At 42.8% G+C, this 19,481-nt stretch overlaps 1 protein-coding gene across 1 annotated transcript in view; it reads right to left on the bottom strand.

Moving 5' to 3' along the window:
• Window positions 1-19,481, bottom strand: part of HYDIN (HYDIN axonemal central pair apparatus protein) — a 389,934-nt gene that overhangs the window by 45,015 nt on the left and 325,438 nt on the right. The window contains exons 55-64 of the mRNA XM_061172597.1: window positions 18,453-18,552; window positions 16,645-16,813; window positions 15,888-16,126; window positions 14,154-14,271; window positions 8,084-8,288; window positions 7,125-7,360; window positions 5,060-5,211; window positions 4,758-4,947; window positions 1,294-1,396; window positions 772-1,050 (exon numbers count right to left, since the gene is read on the bottom strand). Coding sequence (XP_061028580.1) covers window positions 772-1,050; window positions 1,294-1,396; window positions 4,758-4,947; window positions 5,060-5,211; window positions 7,125-7,360; window positions 8,084-8,288; window positions 14,154-14,271; window positions 15,888-16,126; window positions 16,645-16,813; window positions 18,453-18,552 — 1,791 coding nt within the window. The remainder of the gene's footprint in view (window positions 1-771; window positions 1,051-1,293; window positions 1,397-4,757; window positions 4,948-5,059; window positions 5,212-7,124; window positions 7,361-8,083; window positions 8,289-14,153; window positions 14,272-15,887; window positions 16,127-16,644; window positions 16,814-18,452; window positions 18,553-19,481) is intronic.

A 19,481-nucleotide genomic window follows, 5' to 3' on the forward strand; every position in this document is an offset into this window, starting at 1 on the left:
TAGGGTGTTTAGCAAATGCTTTTTGATAATAATGAAGAAGTAAATATTCTCCTACCCAAAGAATATAAGCAACCAAATGAAGCCGCAGTGCTTGATAAACTGCAGAGCAGCATGTCTTAAGCTCTAATATTCACACAGATCACCTGGGGATCTTGTTAAACTGCAAATTCTGACTCAGCAGGTCTGAGGTGCTGGGGAGGCGTCTGAAATTCCCAGCAGCTCCCGGGTGATGCTGATGCTGTAGGTTCTCAGACAGCGCGTTGAGTAGTGAGGCTGCGGAGAACGGTCTTCTAGAGGTGGCACAAACCTACACCTTCTCTAATTAAACCAGCCCGCCATTTCTCTTAGAATGTCTAGGGTACATGATACAGATGAAACAGAGGATGCCAATGCAAGCCAGCTAAAAGATATAGACAGGGAAAACTACAGGGAGACATGTATTCACTTTTTAGCTAATCTGGAATTTGAATTTCTCTTATTAGCTAAATTGGAATTTGAGCTCAAAGAATAAGCTCCTTAAGGGACAGACTCTCTTATTAATTACTCTTTGGAACTCCAGGCACATGCACACTGATGCTCAACAACTGTTCTTTGAGGGAACACATGGATGAATGCAGTGATTGAGTCAGGCATGAGGGAGCATACAGTAACAAAGAGGAGATTCAGTCCTAAATCCCCAGGAAGCTAGCCAACCTGTTATTTAAATTTCATTCTTATTTAAAATGAACCACAAGCCAACAGGTGTCAACACCTCACTGCTGCTTCTCTCACCTGCCACGAAGTCTTCCATTGTGTTTTCCTCGATGATCTCAGAGATATCGGAGGCCTCCTGGCTGGAGGAAGCCACCAGCCCGTGGATGTTGTCCAAGGTGATGTCATCCTCGTAGCCCTCTCCCACCATGTGGATGACTGTCTCCTCGTACTGGTTGTTGATCACTGACAAGTGGACGATGCCTGTCATTCTCCCAACCTTCTGGGAGTGGAAAACAACATCAAATTCAGCTGTGTCTCCAGGAGGAACAACCAGGGAGGCTGTGTGAGCCTTCTTTGCTGCAACGAGAAGAGAGAGATATGATCTAGAACCAGATTAAAGGAAGACGTATCCATAAAGACCTGGACTCAAGGGAAAGCAGCCTTCAAGGGAAAGCAGCCTTCATGTGGGAATGAGCCTCGCCTAGGGAGGCCATTGGTGATGAGACTGGGCATCTGACTCTGGCGGGGTACACGTTAGTCCCCTAACAAAACAGCTACTGGGACCCATTGCTCTCTAGAAGATATACTTGCCCTACTTACCTTTTGCTTGTGGTTTGTTTTCCTCTATGATGTAGATGTAGGAGGTAGATGGTTTCCCCTTCAGGGAGAAGACTCCTAGTTGGTCCTGCAGGTCAACATGCAACTGGCATAAGGGAAATAAGATTGAGTGTTAAGCTTACAGGCTGTTCATGAGTTCTGAATAGAAGTGAGATACTGTGCTGTGGGGGGAGTACCCCCCAAAAATCATTGAGTCTAGTGCTCACTTTTTCGAGTTTCTTACTAAGAGAGATATAATAAATATTATACCTGGAGAGGACAAACAAAAATTTAGCTCAGCCCTTGCTATTTAAATGAGGAACCAGAGGTCCAGAGAGTATAGGTGACTTTCCGGATTACCCGGTCAAAATGGGGTTGCCAAGTCCTCTGTTATTGACAGAGGTAGTTGTGAAATATACACTAGACTAGTAAAATGGAAATAATATTCGTCATTCTATGAGGGCTTGCATGAATGTGAGTTCCTAAAAACCAGTATCTTCTAGGTACTAACACATTAGTTGCCTGATAGTGTCATGTTGAGCGTCCTACCAAGGTAAGAGGAAAACCAAGGTGGACATCTGACTTACATGGAGAAAAGGGATGCTTTACAGCCCACTGGAAGCCATGTAGCTGATTAAAAAAACCTAAAGCCATATATCATATTTTATGTATGAGGAACCAGCAGACATTTTTAGAAGATAGTAATGCTGGCACCACCATGAACAAGATTGAACAATATAAAAAATGAGGCACGAAGAAGGAAGAAATAGTGACATCACATAGGAAGCTTCCGAGATAAAAATATATATATTTAGAAATAATAAGAAACTATAAAGAGGAATCATATGAAAAAATATTGACATAAAAGAAGATGTAAATAAATGGGTTGGAATCCTAAATGTTGTTCCTGGTGGACAGCCTAAATACTCTAAAAGTAGAAATTCCCCCCTAAATAATTCATAGGAATCCCAATAGGATTTTGTGAGGAACATTATAAAATGATGTCTGAAGTTCATCTGAGAGACAGTTAAAAAAAATTGTTAAGAAAGATTAGAAAAACAGGGAATGGGTGCTAATACATTGTATAAAGCCACAATAATGGAAACCATGCAGGGTAATGGTAAACTAGGTAATTTGGACTCAAGACAATAAAGAAATGCAAAACAAAAACCAAACAAACAGGTCCCCCCCCCCCCCAATTTCAGAAGCATCACAGAGCTAAGAAGATAATGAAGAGTAACTAGACCAAGATCTGGGACGTCTAGGGAGGCCAGCCTAACTTTCTGGGATGTTTTTGACCTGGGGCAATTTGCCAGTCGGGAAGAGGCAGATGGGAGGCTGAACTGTGCTTTTCTGATGGTCTTTTGGTGTTAAGAGGGCAAAAGTCTTGTGAGGGGTGGGAGTGTTTTCTTTGCTCTAGACTAGGACCCCAAAGGTCTGCACAATAAGACAAAAGTTAGGCTGGATATAAAGCAGCTCTTCCAAGCATAGCAATCCTGCTCAGAGTTATCTGTCTAACACAGAAAATCTCAAGCCCTAAAACCAGTTTAAGGTGATCCTGCATTTCTAGTGCCCCCAAGTGCTAGGCAGAAGCAAATGAAAATTGTCTCTGAAGAAAAATACATCCTTAGCCTAATTATTTCTAAATTAACTTTTCAAATATAATACAACACATGATCAAAAATAACCAGGCACATGAGGAGACAAGACAACATGGGCAAAAATGAACAGAAGTAGCAGATATCAGAATTAGATCCACTGGGGCTTCAGATTTTGGAATTATCAGGTATAGACTGCAAAATGGCTGTGATTACTGTGTTCAAGAAATAAAAGCCAAGTCTGACAATTTTGGCATGAAACTAGAAATCATAAAAACTGGTTATGCAGATTTGAAAAACAATCTAATAAAAATTCTAGAACTGAAAAATATAATAACTTAAGAACTGAATGGAAGGTTGAATAGAAAACTAGATATAGCCAAAGGGAGAGTTAATGAACTGAAGGCAGGACAAAAGAAATTATGCAAAATGAAGCCCAGAGAAAAATGGATGGAAAATATAGTGAGGTTGTGAGACACAGAGGATATAATGAGAAGACCTTCCATACATTGACGTGGCTTCCCAGAAGGAGAGACGAGACAGAATGGAATAGAAACAATATTTGAAAACACATATAGGAATTTTCCAAAATTGACTCAAAACATCAACTGCAGAGTCCAGAAGCCTGGTGAATTCCAAGAAAAATCAATTAAAAGAAATCCATACCTAGACACATCATAGTAAAACTGCAGAAAACAAATACAAAGGTACAAAGCCAGGGGAAAAAGACTGCCTTAGAGGAACATTTTTGACTTATAAGCTGACACCTCAGCCATAACAATGGAAACCAGAATACACTGGAATAATATCTCCCATTTGCTGAAAGAAAACAACTGCCAACCCAGAGTTCTACAGCCAGCAAAATTTATGTTAAAAATAAAGGATAAATTGAGATCTTCAAATAAAAACTGAGAGAATTCACCACTAGCAGACTTGCATTAAGGAAATATTGAAGAGTATTCTTCAGTAGGTAGAAAAAGGATCTCAGATGGTAGGTTGGAGATGCAGGAGTGGAGAGCAATAAAAATGGTAACTTCTGGGTGAATCTAAATGAGTCCTAACCACATAAACAACAACAACAGTAATAATGTGTTGTAGAATCCAAAGCCCTTCACAAACTGTCCCCTCACTCTACCCTTCTATTTTTATCTCTCACTGTTCTTCAACCTATAACCCTATGCTCTCACAAAGCTGGTGCTTACTAGTTCCTATTTGTACCTTATAATTTTTTTTTTTTTTTTTTTTTGGTTTCTGTGCCTTTGTCTTTGCAGTTTTCTTTCTCTGCCTAGGCTTCACTCACCGCAATGCCCACCTACCGAAACCCAGCTATATCCTTCGACGCCCAGCTCAAATGTCACTTTATGTGAAATTTTCCTGGATTCCCCTAGATGGGAGTAGATTATTTTCAAAAGTCCTACAGTTCTTTCTATAACACTTACACAATTTATCACTTTTTTTTGGTAAAATAAAAACATAATTGCTGAACCAAAAGTCCCTTCTGATGTTATATCTCTCACCCCTGATGAAGTTTCTTTCTTTTTTCCTTATTACAAATGCAATGTTCATTACAGAAAAAAAGTGAAAAAATAAGGAAGACACTCAGAACACCCATTATCCTACCCACTCAGCTGGGTGTATTATCATTGCTCACTCCCTTGCACAGTAATTACCAGTGTACTATGTATCAGTGTACTATGTAATCAGACCACGCCTAATTCCCCTCTGCATGTCCCATGCCTTACCCAGGTTAACGTATGAGGAACATCAAAGAAGTCCTCACAAGTTAGGGATGGCAGAAACCCCAATGTCAGAAGTCTTGCTTCTAAATGATTCTCCCTTTTCACCCCATGCATCACCCTCCAGCAGTACCTTGGCAGGGATGGTGCCATTGTTCTTGAGGACAAGAGGCAGTGTCTCTGAATGACCAAGTAGAAGCCTCTTAAAGAGGAGCAAGGGGTTTCCATATTGGTTATAGAGAATCGGCCGCACAACGGTCACTCGAGGGAGGTTCCCCTCTCCAACAATATCAAACGTGAGGCTTCGATTCTTGGCCAGGTTGCTGCAGGGAACAGAAAGATCAAGGCCTGTCAGCCTAGCATGGCAGGAATGACATTTCAGAGAGAGTGTGGCCTGCTGCCCTGCTGGAGGAGGGGGAGCTGGGGAGCTGGTACCTGGGCAAGCCGTCCAAGGTGGCCTCAAAGATACACTGGTAGGTCTGCATGGTCTGTGGGGTGAAGGACACCGTGGCAAAGGCATGTGAGCGGCTGGCAACACACATCTTGCTGGGTTCCACTTCAAAGATGTCAGTGATGCGGGCAAAGATCTGGTTGGGGGCGGGGAGGAAGCAGGGATCGGTGTGTGTGCCACTTCGCATTTGCACGAGGCTTGCTGCTCACCTCTACAAGCCCTGCTGTGACATCTCCCTCCTCTAAGCTCCGCAGTAGGCATGTCCCACTGCTTGCACCGTCACGATCCTGGAAGGAGCGGCCTGGGTACTCAGGGACCCACCCCTGAGCAATAATTGGCCAGACCTGTGATCTTGGACTCAAACAGATGAACTAAACCATATCTCAGATAGTCAGATCCCCTGGCCACCCCACCACCCCCCACACACAAATAAATTAAGATGCCCGAGACCCCTGGTGGTTGCTGACGTGGGGCTGAGCTGGAAGCCAGACTAGAGAAAGGAGCAATGGAGACACCATGTGTGAGAAACACGTGGCTCCTGGCAGATGGGGAGCCACGGCTGGTCTTCTGAAAGCTGGATTTCGGGTGACAGCTCCAGTCCCACAGACCTCTGGCTACATGCTGTGTTCTGCCCTGCGTGTGAGGTCTTGGATTCACTGAAGCAAACCTTGCTATGTTGGGGCCATCCTGGGTGGGTTTCTGCTCCTTCTAACTCCAAGAGCTTTGGCTAGAACCACCTTCTGCAGCACTTCCTCTGCTCCTGTCTTGGGGCAGTGTTTGGGGAAGGCTGTAGGGACTGTAGGGACCCCTGGAACGGCCTCAAAAGGATTTTTTATTCTCACGGGAGGCAGGTGGGATTCAAGACTGACTATTCCTTCTTGTTCTTAAGCTGAGAGCATAAGGTTTCTTTCCTCTTTCCAAGGAATAATCTGCAAATTAAGGAGGAAGATGACAACACAATGTCTGCAAATCCCTGTTAAAAACTGATCTTTGTTTAGAAATCAGGCTTGCTCACTTTTTACGTTTTTAGAACAGAATAGGGAGAAAGCTGCCCTTTCCTGTCCCAAAAAGGTCAGAAAGTGATAATAGTCTCTCAACCCGTGTCCCTCTGCGGTGACAGTCCCCCGGAAATGCACACTACTTTTGGCTCTAGACTAGACCAACCCTCTCGGTCATCTCCCTGCCACCATCAGCCATGAGAACAATACCAACTCTGGGGCACAAGGGCCACCTGGGCCGAGATTCTATCTTCGGGCAGAGAACTGATGTGGCTGAGCTGACACTAGGCAGTGTTTGCAGTACACTGATTGGAAATTAAGGGTGAGTGAAACCCACTGACTCAGCCCTCTCTTTTGGTACCCTGAATTTTCTGTTCCACTGCGAGGAAAAAGGGTCTCAGTATGGTCTGACTCAGACAGGGAAGGCAGTTTTGGTCTGGCAGACCCCGAGATGGACACTTATTATTTACCTTGTACGTAGATGAAGCTTGGCTTTAAACCAAGCCTTATATCCCTAGGCTCTGGGACCTAGGGGAAGAATTTAGCATGTCTGAGCCTCAATTTCCCCAACTAAAATAAAATGGGGATAATAATACAAAATCTGGTACTACAAACTTCTGAGGATGAAATGAGATAATAAATGAAAATCACTTGGCACAGTGCTCAGCATACAGCAGAAGGTCAATAAATGCTCACCATTTCACCTTACACTTACAGTCTGACACCCCCCAAATCTCCCTCGCCAGACCAACATGCCACCTGAGCAGGCTTCATGACCCGATCCTTGGCTCTCCCCACAGTGCTTTGTCCCGTAGACACGTGAGTGCTTGATGGAGGAGTGCACTGGTCCGTCGTGTGAACCAGTTTATCACAGAGGTACCCAGAGGAGACGTCCACTGGGCTAAACGTATGTCCCCTCATATAACTTCCAGGGGGCCTGAGAGCCAGATAAGCCCCATTCACAATACAGGCTCCAGGGCAGGGGTTTCCAAGAGCTCCTGCCCTGGCTTTATGCCAACCGTGGTGGGCCGGGGCCACTGGGGCTGCTCACCTTGCTGGAGATGGGCTTAACCACAATGTTCACGTCACAGGCGATCTTTCCCATGTTGGAGATCTTGAACCGAGCCTTGGCCTGATGGCCCACCAGGACATTGCAGAAGATGAACTTGTTCTCATCCTCCACAAACAGCCCCCCGCTCTCTATGGTCTGCAGGATGCTGTACAGGTTGGCGCTGCTACAGAGTTGGTGCTCCTCAAATATCAAGGTGGCGTTGTCGGTCACGAAAGCTGGGGCGTGGAGGGAAGACTGTGAGACGAAGGCTGAGAGCTCAATTCCTGCTCTCTGTAATTCCTAATTTGGAGGTTTAGACTCCACCAAAGGACAATCACAGAGGGGAATTCACACAAGAGGGTGTGAGGGATGGGACAAATTCTGCCTCCTCTTCCTCTTTTGGACTGCTTTTGATGGTCTCCAGACTCCAACCACCTTTTCCTTCCAATGGTAAGGAGGACAAGATCCGGGGTGAGCTGGGGAAGGAAGGAGGCATTTGGCCCACTTTGGTGAGAGGCTGCAGGGGACCTACAGCCAGAGCAAGAAGAGCTGCCTCCGTGCTTCATCTGAGATCTTTCTGGACTACAGTTGTAATACACTCAGTCACTGACCATTGTTCTCTGTGCATATGTTACAGGGAGTGGCCTGGCCATGAGCAGGATTCAGTGTTTCTGGGTTCTGTGCCATAGCCCGTTGCACCATGATTCCCAGGTAACACTATCCATCTGAGAATCCCAGACCAAACTCAGGAAGACCAGGAGTTTAAAGCTGCACATCCTCCTCTAGGTGTGCAGGCCCTGTAAGTCTATAAGGAAAAAGATGGCTGAGGACACCAGAGGAAGATCTAAGGTCCCAAAGGAAGAAGCCCAGCCACGTCTATTAGGTACCTGCAAGGGAGGGGGTTGTTACAGAGGAAGGAAGGTCTTTTAAGGGTGCTGTCCCATCTGAGTGCCCAGTACCTGGCTGACAGGCTTCGGCCAACAGGCAGTAAGGAATGCCAGCGGGCTGGTCTCTTGGGTCTCGGTCAGAGATATCAATCGCTATAAATTCCTCACATCTTCCCACAGGGTCAGCCACACAGTCAATGGTCACGACCTGCATTCCTCCGGAAGGGATGGAGCCAAACCCAGGGTACACGGTGAACATGCCGTGGGTGAAGCGAGCCTGCAGGAAGGGTGGGAGGGGCAGGAGGGGTAGAGGCAGAGTGGGTGGCAGAGTCTGAGCCCTTCCACCAGAGTCATGAGATGGTGTCAAGAGGGACTGGATGGGGGGGTGTTGGGGCACTCTCCCCACAGGCTCTCTCTGGGCCCAGCTCTTCTCCTGGAGGCAGGGAGAGTCTGGGGGGGTCTTCAGGGACAGGCTCTCTCGGCACTTCTTTCTATGCACATTCCTTCTGAACAGTCATGGTTAAGTGGGGGTCTAAGGGGACAGACACATTCTACATAGTACAACACTTACCCAGATGGGAAACAGGGGTTAGGATTATGGACTTTTGAGTCAGATGCTCCTGGGTTTGCATCGTAGCCCTGCTGCGTATTAACTGTTTGACCTTGGACAAGTGACTTCTCTGAGTCTTAGTTTATCAGTAAAATGAAGCTAAAGACTTTACCCTGAGATCACCGGAGGCTTCAATATAAGAATGTGTATGAAGCAATTAGCAAAGCATCTGGCACAGAATCTGTGCTCAAAACACGGGGTGTTATCATGCACTTCTCTGGTTCTTAGGAGCTTCCTTCCTTTCTTTTTTTTTTGCCCTCAGGCTTATTGAGATATAATTGACATATAACATTGTATAAGTTTAAGGTGTATGACATGATGATTTGATACCTGTATATATTACAAAATGATTACTTCAATGACTTTTAACAGCTACCAGGAACAGCAGGATTTCATTCCTCCATCTTTCTGGAGCCCCTCCCTCCATACACACCTTAATTGTAGTGTTCACCACGTTGCTTGTCAATTGCTTACTTACCCTCTGTCTTTTATAAGTGTTTAAAGTATTTCCTCTACATCCTTTTAGAACCATATCAGACAATGTTATAACTTTTTCTTTGATAAACGTAATTTAGAAAATTCAAGAGGAGAAGGAAAGTCTATTGAATTTACCCACGTAATTGCTTGCCATGTTTTTTCTTCCTTCTTCATGCTCCATGATTCCTTCTTTTATTGTTTACTTTTTGTTTAGAGAACTTCCTTTAGCCATTCTTTTAGGAGAGATCTGCTGGTGACAAATTATTTTAGTTTTCCTTCATCTGAGAATATTTTGATTTTCCATTCATTTCTGAGGGATATCTTCGCTGGATATAAGATTCCGGGTTCACAGTGATTTGCTTTCTGCACTTGCAAAATGTTGTGCCATTTCCTTTTGGCCCCTATGGTTTTTGGTAAGAAATCTGCTGTCATTTAAATAGTTTCCCCCCTATATGTAAGTATGTAAGCAGTCAGTCCTCCCTCATTGCTTTTAAGATTTTTTTGTCTTTAGTTTTTAGAAATTTGCCTATGATGTGTGTTGGTGTGGATTTCTTTGGGTTTGTCCTGTTTGAGTTTTCCCAGATTCTTGTATTTGTAGGTTTAAATATTTTGCCAAACGTGGGAAGCTTTTAGCCATTTTTTTCCTTGAGTACTTTTTCAACCCTACCTATTTCTTTTTCTTTTCTTTTCTTTCCTTTTTATTTATTTATTTGTTTTTTTGGTGTCATGATCTTTATTAATTTGTGGATTTACGTTATTAGTTATGTTTTAGGACAAACGTGAATTTCCATTCTTTGAAAACAAAACAGCTTTGTAGAGGTTTGTTCTGAATTATTTTACACAAAATAAAAATAAGGAAATATTTTTGTACATTCACATGATAGGACATTTCATAGGAATCAAAATTATATTTATGAAAGGTTTTAATGACTTAGGAAAATGCTTATGAGAAAGGTAGGTGAAAAAATAGTACAAAGTTATTAATATATTAACTCAATTGTGCACATATACCAAATATTATCAGTAACTAACTCAGGGTGATGGGATTAGGCATTGTTTATGCTTCTTTCTATCAATATTTTACTTTTCAACTAGAGTAAGAAAAGACTATTTTCCTTTTATAACAACACTAAAAAAACACTAAATGAATGAAATAGATAACCAACAAGGACACACTGCATAGCACAGGGAACTCCACTCAATACTCTCCAATAACCTACATGGGAAAAGAATCCGAAAAAGAACAGACACACGTGTATGTACAACCAAATCACCTTGCCGCACACCAAAACCAACACAACACTGCAAATCAACCATACTCCAATATTAAACAAAACAAAACAAAAGGAAACACTAAATGAGAGATTCACAAGGAAAAGCCTCCATCTATGGTTGCTTTCCATTTATCTAAAGAGATGAGATGGAGGAGGCAATGTACCAGGTTTATTCAGGCTGATCAGTCCCACCAAAGGGAAGAGAGGCAGCATGCTCAACTCTCCCCAAATATGCCTTCTTAGTTTGGCTCCTAACCCTTCTCCAAAGAATCTCACTCCTTCTTTCTCTCCTTTCAATATCCCCTACCCTGACCCCACCACCACCACAAATTCCATCAGACTTTTCTCCAGGGCAGAATTAGCTAGTCCACCATTGCTCGATGACCAGTTATCATTTTTCTTCATTTGCATATGCTTTTAAAATAGCGTGTTATACATCCTCCATATTATATATACATGTATCCTATAAGGACATTATAATATCCTTAAACTAAGTGGAGACTTCGTAACAGAGTTTGGGCTGAATCCTCTGCTTCACTTGCTTGAATGCCAACTGTGTTCTTCCCTTACTTCACTGGTGAAGTAGTAGCCAGAATGTAAACAGCCATCCACGAGCACCTCCTCCTTACCCTACCTGTGTCTATACAGGGACTTTCTGACCTTATTCTCTCAAATGCACTAATGTAGTATATTTCTAATAACATAGCATACAAATTTTTACATTATTATAGCTCTACAAACACTGTAACCCAATAAAGTTTATTTCTTGAACTATTAAGCAACTAAATAGTGCAATTACTAATACATTTCCATCTTTAATACAGTACACTTTCCTTCTGGAGGTAAGAGCGGAGAAGTAGAGCAGAGAGGAAGGAAGGAAGAAAAGAAGAAAGAGGAAGAGGAGGAACCATGGAGAGCGTCCCAAAGTTGTAACTACTTCGGGAAAGTAGCATAAAATAAAGCCTCTTCAAAGTGACATAAAAAATAGAATGCTTCTATTCTCTTTGTGTCACTCATCACCCAGTAGTCCTGGGAGGCCCTGCACTACAGGGTAGGAACCCCTGCTTGAAGCAAAATAAGAAAGAGTATTGCTACATCTTCTGATAAATTTTAATTAGTGCTGTTCATCATATATTTTTAGCTCTTTTTTTGAACACAGGGTTATTACATTAAACCATGTGACTTCTTTAGTCAATGAATTGTGAGCGGAAGTAAAGGGTGTCACTTTCAAGAGGTAATTTTAAGAAACAATGTATAATTTATCACACTTTCCCTTTCTGTCTGCCATGGCAACCCAAAAGCCTGGGTCTGAGCGTAAGGACAACCCAGCGCAGTGTCCTCCTTCCTCCCCCATAGACATTAGTGAGAAATATGAATAGAATTTTGTTGTTTAAAGCTATTGATAACTTTTAGGGTTGCCTGTTACCATGACAATAACAGACCCCGACTGATACTAATACTGGTTTAAGTTAATAGCAAACGCTGGCTTGCTCTGCAGCCCTACCTATTTCTTACCTCTTTCTGGAACTCTGATGACAGGGTTGTTAGATTTTTTGTTATAGTTCCACAGGTCCCTGAGAGTCTGTTCATTTTTTTCCCATTAGACTAAACAGACTTTCAGTAGACTCAAAACAGTCTATTTTCTCTTTTTCTTTAGATTGGGCATCCTAAGACACCTAAGATTGGACACCTCTTGTAAAGATGTCAACATCCTAATCCCTGGAACCTGTGAATATATTACCTTACATGGCAAAGGGACTTTGTTGATATGATTGAATTAAGAACCTTGAGATGGGGATAGTATCCTGTACTATCCTCAGCCCAATGTAATCACAAGAGTCCTTAGAAATGGAAGAAGCAGACATAAGAGAGTTAGAGGGAGATGTGACTATGGAAGAGGCTGGAGTAATGTGATATGAGAAGGACCTGATCCACCATTGTTGGTTTTGAAGATGGAGGAAGGGAATCATGAACCAAGGAATGCAGGTATCCTCTAGAACATTGGAAAGGGAAGAAAGTGGATTCTCTCCTAAAGTCTCTAGAAAAGAATGCAGGTATCTTGCCAATACCTTGACTTTAACCCAGTGAGACCTGTGTCAGACTTCTGACCTACAGAACAATTTAAACAAGAGAAACAATTTGTATTGCTTTAAGCCACTAAGTTTGAGGTAATTTGTTATGGGAGCAATAGGAAACAGACACAGGAATTTCTATTTTTCTGGCTTCAAGTTCACTGAGTCTTTCTTTTGTTTCCTCCATTCTGTTGTTGAATCCATCCACTGAGTTTTAAACTTTGGTGATTCATTTTTTTCAATTCCAAAATTTCCATTTGGTTCTTCTTTATATTTTCTCTTTCTTGGCTGAGACTTACTATATTTTTATTTCTTCCAAGCATATTTGTAATGGCTTTTTGAAGCATTATGTTGGTTGCTTTAACATCTTTGTCAGATAATTCTAACATCTTGGTCATCTCGGTGTTGGCATCTATTGCTTATCTATTTTCACTTAGTTTGAGATCTTCCAGGTTCTTGGTATGCTGAGTGATTTTCAGTTGAAACCTGGACATTTTGGGTATTATATTATGAGACTTTGGATCTTATTTAACTTCTGTTTGAGCTGGCTTTCTCTGACACCACTCTGGCAGGGGAGGGGGTGAACACTGCCTTGTTACTGCCAGGCGGGGATAGTAGTCCAGATTCTCCACTCGGACTTCTTAGGGTGGGAGTTCCAGTTCCCCACTAGTCTTTGACTAATATTTCCCTTGTGGGGAGGGGTAAGAGTGTCTCATTACTGTTCTGCTAATTCCATGCGGTAGGAGGTCCCCTGGGGGGATGAGAAGGATGTCTCATTACCACTGGGTTGGAGTGGAAGTCAAGGCTCCCCAGGTGGTGTTGCCATTGACAATGGTGGAGGTGATGGTGGGTAATGAATGTCTGGCTCCCTACTGAGTGTTCTTGGACATCACTTTGGCAGGGGGTCAGGGCACCTCATTATAGCCTGGATTGAGTGAGAAGTCTAGGCTCCCCACTGGCCTTTGCTTGAAATATGTGGGGTAGGACCACAGATTTCTCTGTCATGTTTGACTGTAATATTACAGTTCTTATCTGAAAGTTTTCTGTCTTGCTAGGCTATCTTTTCCCGGTCCTTTGGCTAGTGGGAGAAGGCTTTTGCTGGGACCTTTTTTGGTCCGTGCTTGTTGATGTTTCTGGATTGCTGGCTCCCTCAGCACCCAATCCACGATATATGAAGCAAAAATAAACCTCAGGGAACTCATCACTGTGATGTCTATTGGGTCCCAAGGATCCTAGCTGGTGTGATTTTTTTCTCTCCATTTTTCAGTCTTCTATGTTTGTTTTATACATAATGTCCATGGTTTTTAGTTGTACTTAGTTGGAAGAACAGGGAAAAAGATGTCTACTTCATCTTACCAGATGTAAAAGTCTTCAAATCTCCTTTTATTTAAGCCAATCTGAATGGGCTTCTATTTCATATCAACAAATGATTCTTGATTGAAATACTTATGAAGAGTAGAAACTAATTTTAAAGCAATGAGGAGCCAATGAAGGTTTTAAAGCAAAAGGGGATATCCAAATTAAAAGCCATAACTCCTTATTTCAAGATGAAAGTGATATTTCATTATAACTATTTAATATTCCTGCCATAGTAGGAATATTCAAAATTCAAATCCTGCTATCCTAGGGAGGTATTTGTTGCTAGAACTAGTTGGCAGGTTTCTGTTGCTAGAACACGGGTTTCTGTGAAAAAGGAAAAGGGTGCTCACCTGGTTTGTGACATTTACGTCTTTCTGAACAGAGTCAGAGAACTTGGTTGCCTTAGAAGGTCCAGTCTTGTAGAAGCTCTCGCTTTCCCGGGATCTTGCATGTCTAACATGGCTGATGCTGATTAAAGAAGCAAGAGTATACCCTCAGGTTGGGGTGGTCATTACATACCACCTGCCTGTCTGCTTGCAAGGTCCCTTCTCCTTGGAATGGAGGAAAGGGCCTTTCCTTGCCCAAGAGGGCATTGGGGAGCATAGTCAGCTTATTCATTATCAAACTCATTTAACAGTTGTGAAAAAAGTATGCAGAAATTATACTTATTAAATATGATTCATAAGGACATTAAAGATTACTGCAAGTAAATAATAATTTTAAATGTTTACTTGAGTTCACTGGAAAGTTGTGTGTGGAAATTATTTGTAGACCTCAAATCTTTTATCACTTAAAAAGCTCAATGGCAAATAGATTAAATTCTGTCCCTCTTCTTCACATTTAGAGTCACGGTGTTTTTAAGACTTAGTGTAAACAATAGCACAAACACAGGTTTTGGTAGGTGTTCACTTCACTCGAAACTAGTTTACCCAATAATTGGTTTTTTAGAGGCCAGTTCACCTAAAATATTCAAATGTATTTGAGGTACAATTTTAAACTTTTGAGAGTTTTATATATTTGAGCATTCACTTGCTGAATGACCAGAACAACTGGAGTTTGAGTGCTTTGCATGAATTTGTGTATGCTAAGATGAAAAATAAATTAAAATTAAAACCAATTTAAAGCAAAACAAAATCATAATATCTATAAATAAACATTATTAAATTATAAAATAAGTAATAAAAAATTAGGTTGAAATTAGATTTGGAAGAAAGAGACTTTAGACAGTTTAATTAAAAATGTCTTAATATGTTCAAACTTTGCCAAAATGGAAGAGGAGACCGACAAAAATATAAAACAATTACAAACAATGTAAAGCTGTATGTCTGATTTAAAACAATTAATTAGGAAGTCAATCTTAAATTACTAATTATTTAGAAAGTCAATTCATTTGAAAGTCAAGACAAAGTACCTGGGAACTGGCAAAAACCATCCCTAATTTGTCAAAAAAGAATATGACAAATAAAAGCCAAAAGCACTCAGAAAGGTAAATTGCTTTGACTAATTGATTGACAGCCACCTTTTGAAGAATACAGAGTTTTACTGTTGGAACAATTATTAAGTTAGCTGTTGTGATAAAGTGTCTTCATGGGGAGAAGGTAAAAACAGTCCCAGGAAAGAAGGCCTCACCAGGCTTTCTCTAGTCCAAATTTCCAGGGTACCCTTTGCCATCCCCCATCATGAAGCACAGCTATGATTTCTTTTGATTTAGCTTGCTGTTATAAATCCTACAGAATGACTGGTAGGACAATGACTTACTGGTAAGTAATGTAGCACACTAGGAGCACCAGGACAACAGACACAATCCCATGCAGAAGATTTTACATTTGTTCAATTAAAATGTATCATATATTGGACAGCAGTTGGAAAGCATGTGAAGTTTGGAGTCAGACATGTGGGTTCAGAACTGAGATCTACTGCTGCTTTCTTCTATAATCTCGGATGAGTCACTTCTAAACCTTAGTAACCTTACCCACAAAAGGGGATTGGGGGTGAATTTAGATAAACTATATGAAAGCTCATTGTAAAATATAAAGCACTAATTAACCAGGGAAAGGTGTGAGTTAAGAAAATACTTGTCTTACACTTTCTTTTGATGAAGGGAGCTCTCCCTTGTCAGCCTATAAAGGGTGTATTTGAAGTCGATTACACCTTGATTTTCTATGGTGAAGGAGGAGCTTTTACGCGTGCCACAGATCAAAGCCCCGAAGTTGATGATGGAGGAGGGGCTGATGTTGTACTTGGAGAACACGGCATTCACAGAAAACTTAATTGGGATGCTGGCAATGATTTCACCTCCTTCTGAGATATTGGGCTCAATAATCTAGAAAGGGAAAAAGGATTGGGAAGATGTCAGCCACCAGCATAACTCCAGAATTTCCATGACTGTCCACTTCATTCCGTATTTTCTTCATTGACATGAAGCCAAGTTCTCTATATCATTCTCTTTATGTTATTGCATCATCAATACGAGTAAATGCTAACATAAAACTTACCGTGTACCAGCCATGGGTCAACATGTACCACATGTGCCTCCCATTTTCACTTCCCTTCTCTTCTTTTGCACTTGAAACTCAGTTTCCCTGTCTCTGGTCTGGTCTCTTCCGAAGACCAGGGGCCACATTTCTGCTCTGGGGTTGTCAATTTCTGATGACTCTGCATACCTCCCACCCGACCTACCCATGCCTGTAGTTCCCTAAGCCCTGGTGTATCCTCTCTGGTTGCCACCAGGCCAGCACTCCCTTTCCCCTCCTGGAGCATGGGTTAGACTGCGTACGCTTCCTTTCGGCGTGAGTCCCACGAGCCTGCCACCGTGTGAGTCCTCCCTTTGAGCTCGCTTACCTGACAGCGCAGAACTGGCTGGTGCTCGATCTTCACTTCCTTTTTTGCACGGAAGAGCACCTGGACATGTGTGGGTTTTTCCGTTGTGGTCAGTGAGCCCTTCTTGGGTTGGACTGAGATCATGGAACTTATATTGGTTGCAGAAATCCCTAAGGAGTCCACAGAAAAGCTGAGAGACAAGAATAAAAAGTCAGTTTTAGTCATTATCTAGGGAACCCAAGACACTAGAGATGAGACTCTAGACTGTTAAGTGCCTGCCATGTCCCCAGCCCTGTTTAACCACTATGCGTAGCAGTGTTCACTGTGCTTCGTACTCTGTGACCACCCCTCCTTAGCCAGGATTGACCAGGCCAAGCATTGGTGCTTGAGGCAAAGACAGCCATCTCTAGCCTGCGGTCAAGAGGGGTCCTTGCAGGAGAGCTGTGTCTAATAGGAACACTTGATGCTGGATAAGGACCAACTAAATCAATTCATTTCTCTCCCTCCCTGTCTCTCTGTCTCCCTCTCTCTCTTTGTCCCCCTTCCTTCCTCCCTCCCCGCTCTGAGACTGAATGCAGCACACATAGAGAGAACAGTGATACAGAAGCCAGAGGATCTAAGGAAGGAGAGAAAGGGCGGGGGCAGAAGTCACGCAACAGAGGTGTTCAGAAGTGAGGCCACGGCCCAATGCAGGTGAGGTGAGGGGTCACAGAGAAAAGCTGACTCACGAGGTGCCAGGGGGACTGGGGCTGGAGCAAGAAACTGAAGCTGAGGCGAGACACCTGGAGTTGCCGTGGGGACCCACATGTTATCCCCAGTGGGGTCCAGGAGACCTGGCCCTTCGTTGCTGTGTGCATGGTGCCTGTGCTTCCTCACTCCCTTGCACATCCCTTCAGTGAACCCTGATCACTTACTCCAACCCGAGGGTGACTCTGTTGCATGAAGCCTAAAAGAGCAGAGCTAACACCCTGTCATAATCTAAAACAAAACTCACAGCGGGCAGGATTCCATTCAGCACTAATTCCAAAGTGACTGTGGCTTTCTTCTAGGTTTGTTTAGCTTTTATTTACATTTATTTATTTCAATTTAGGGTTCTAAGGAACGGTAGTATTGAGGTGGGACTGCTCTAATTTCGGCAATCTTTGAACTAAAGCGAAATTATCATGAATACACTGAATGCCTCCAAGTCTGCCAGGGGGAAGTCCCTTTATCAACTCTGAATTCTTCTGGGGGAAGGATGACCTTCCATAAAACCGATTGGCCATAGGTGCTGGCACTGCCTGGGGGACCTCCTCCCTCCCCGCACCCAGCGTCACTCTTTCCTCTCTGAGGAATCTCCCTTATTTAGTGTTTCATTTTTAATCTCAAGGACAAGCACAAGCGGGAGCTCTACTCCACCAGGCCGCCACTTGGAGTCTATAATACAGTAGTTCTTAAAATTAAAAAAGAAAACTGGAAAATCCCTAGGTCTTAACATGAAATCCTATGTAGACCGCCAACTTATGAAACAGAGAGGAGCTGAAAGGAGGGCAGGATGGCTTAAGGCCAGGGCTGCCATCTCCGGTCTCTCACTCCACCCCTAAGACCATCTCTCACCCCAGTATCTCCTCCTCCTAACCTCCCCCTGAGGCTCTCCCCCCACCCCCAGACCCCTGTGGCTCCAGGCTGTAGAGCAGTTGGGATTCTAGTCATCTGAAGCCAAGAGAAGCTAACAGCAGAGATGGTTCTTATGATTTCCCTGATCGACTTTTTAAAAAAATCTCTCAGGCAACACACTTCTTGCCATGAGTGGATGTGGATGACCACATGCTGGATGATTTTTAGGTTACCTGAACATGACCTCGTATTTCCCACGGTTCTTCAGTTGCAGGGGCTGCTTCACCTCCTCCATGACCCTCACAATCCCAAAATCGAGGCCTCCTTCAGCTCCTGCAGAAGCCAGGGGCCGGGGTGGGGAGGGGTGGGATGAGTGGGCATGGGAGCTTCTGGTTGAAGTTCACATGGCAAATCCATGGTGACAATTTCAGAGAATCTGTTTTCTGAAAACACTGTGCCTAGAAAAGCCTCTTGTAATTGAGCCTTAGTAAACAAACAACAGACACTGCTCTTGCGCTCAGTTCAATGGGGTGGCTCCCTCTGGCTTCTATCCTAGGACCACTGTTCTTCCTTTCATGTCTCTCATTAGCTAAAACTCCCAGTGTTGAAAACAATTTTTGAATCATGTGTATAATATTCCGAATTGGGATATAACGTATACATCTGTATTGTTATACTTTGCATTATGTCATAAACATTTCCCCAAACAATTAAAAACTCCCCATAAGTGTGATTTTAATGGCTGTATAATATACCATAATACAGCTGTTTCATAATTTACAATATTATTCCTACAATAATAATATTCCATTATAGATAGACATTTAGGGTATTCCTAATCTTCCATTATTATAAATAATGCTGCAGTAAGTGTTGTTGTACATAAGACTAATGACATCTAGGCAAATATGTAGCTTTAACATTCTACGAGTCTTGCCAAGTAGGAGACCTATTGGAGGAAGGAGGGCCCTAACCTGGGTGTTGGTGCAGTGTGGTAGGCAGAATAATGCCCTGCACCACCCCCACTCCTGCCCCTGCAAGGTGTCCACGTCCTAGTCCCTGGAACCTGTAAATATGCTAGCCTACATGGTGAAGGGGAATTACGGTATTAGATGGAATTAAGATTGCTAATCATCTGACTTTAAAATAATGGAGATTATACTGGATTCTCTGGGTGGGCCCCAAGTAATCACAAAGGTCCTTAAAAGTAGAAGAGGGAGAACCAGAGAGATGGCAGCGTGAGAAGGACCTGACCCAACAAT

Source organism: Eubalaena glacialis, chromosome 18, assembly GCF_028564815.1.
Source record: "Eubalaena glacialis isolate mEubGla1 chromosome 18, mEubGla1.1.hap2.+ XY, whole genome shotgun sequence".
NCBI lineage: Eukaryota > Metazoa > Chordata > Mammalia > Artiodactyla > Balaenidae > Eubalaena > Eubalaena glacialis.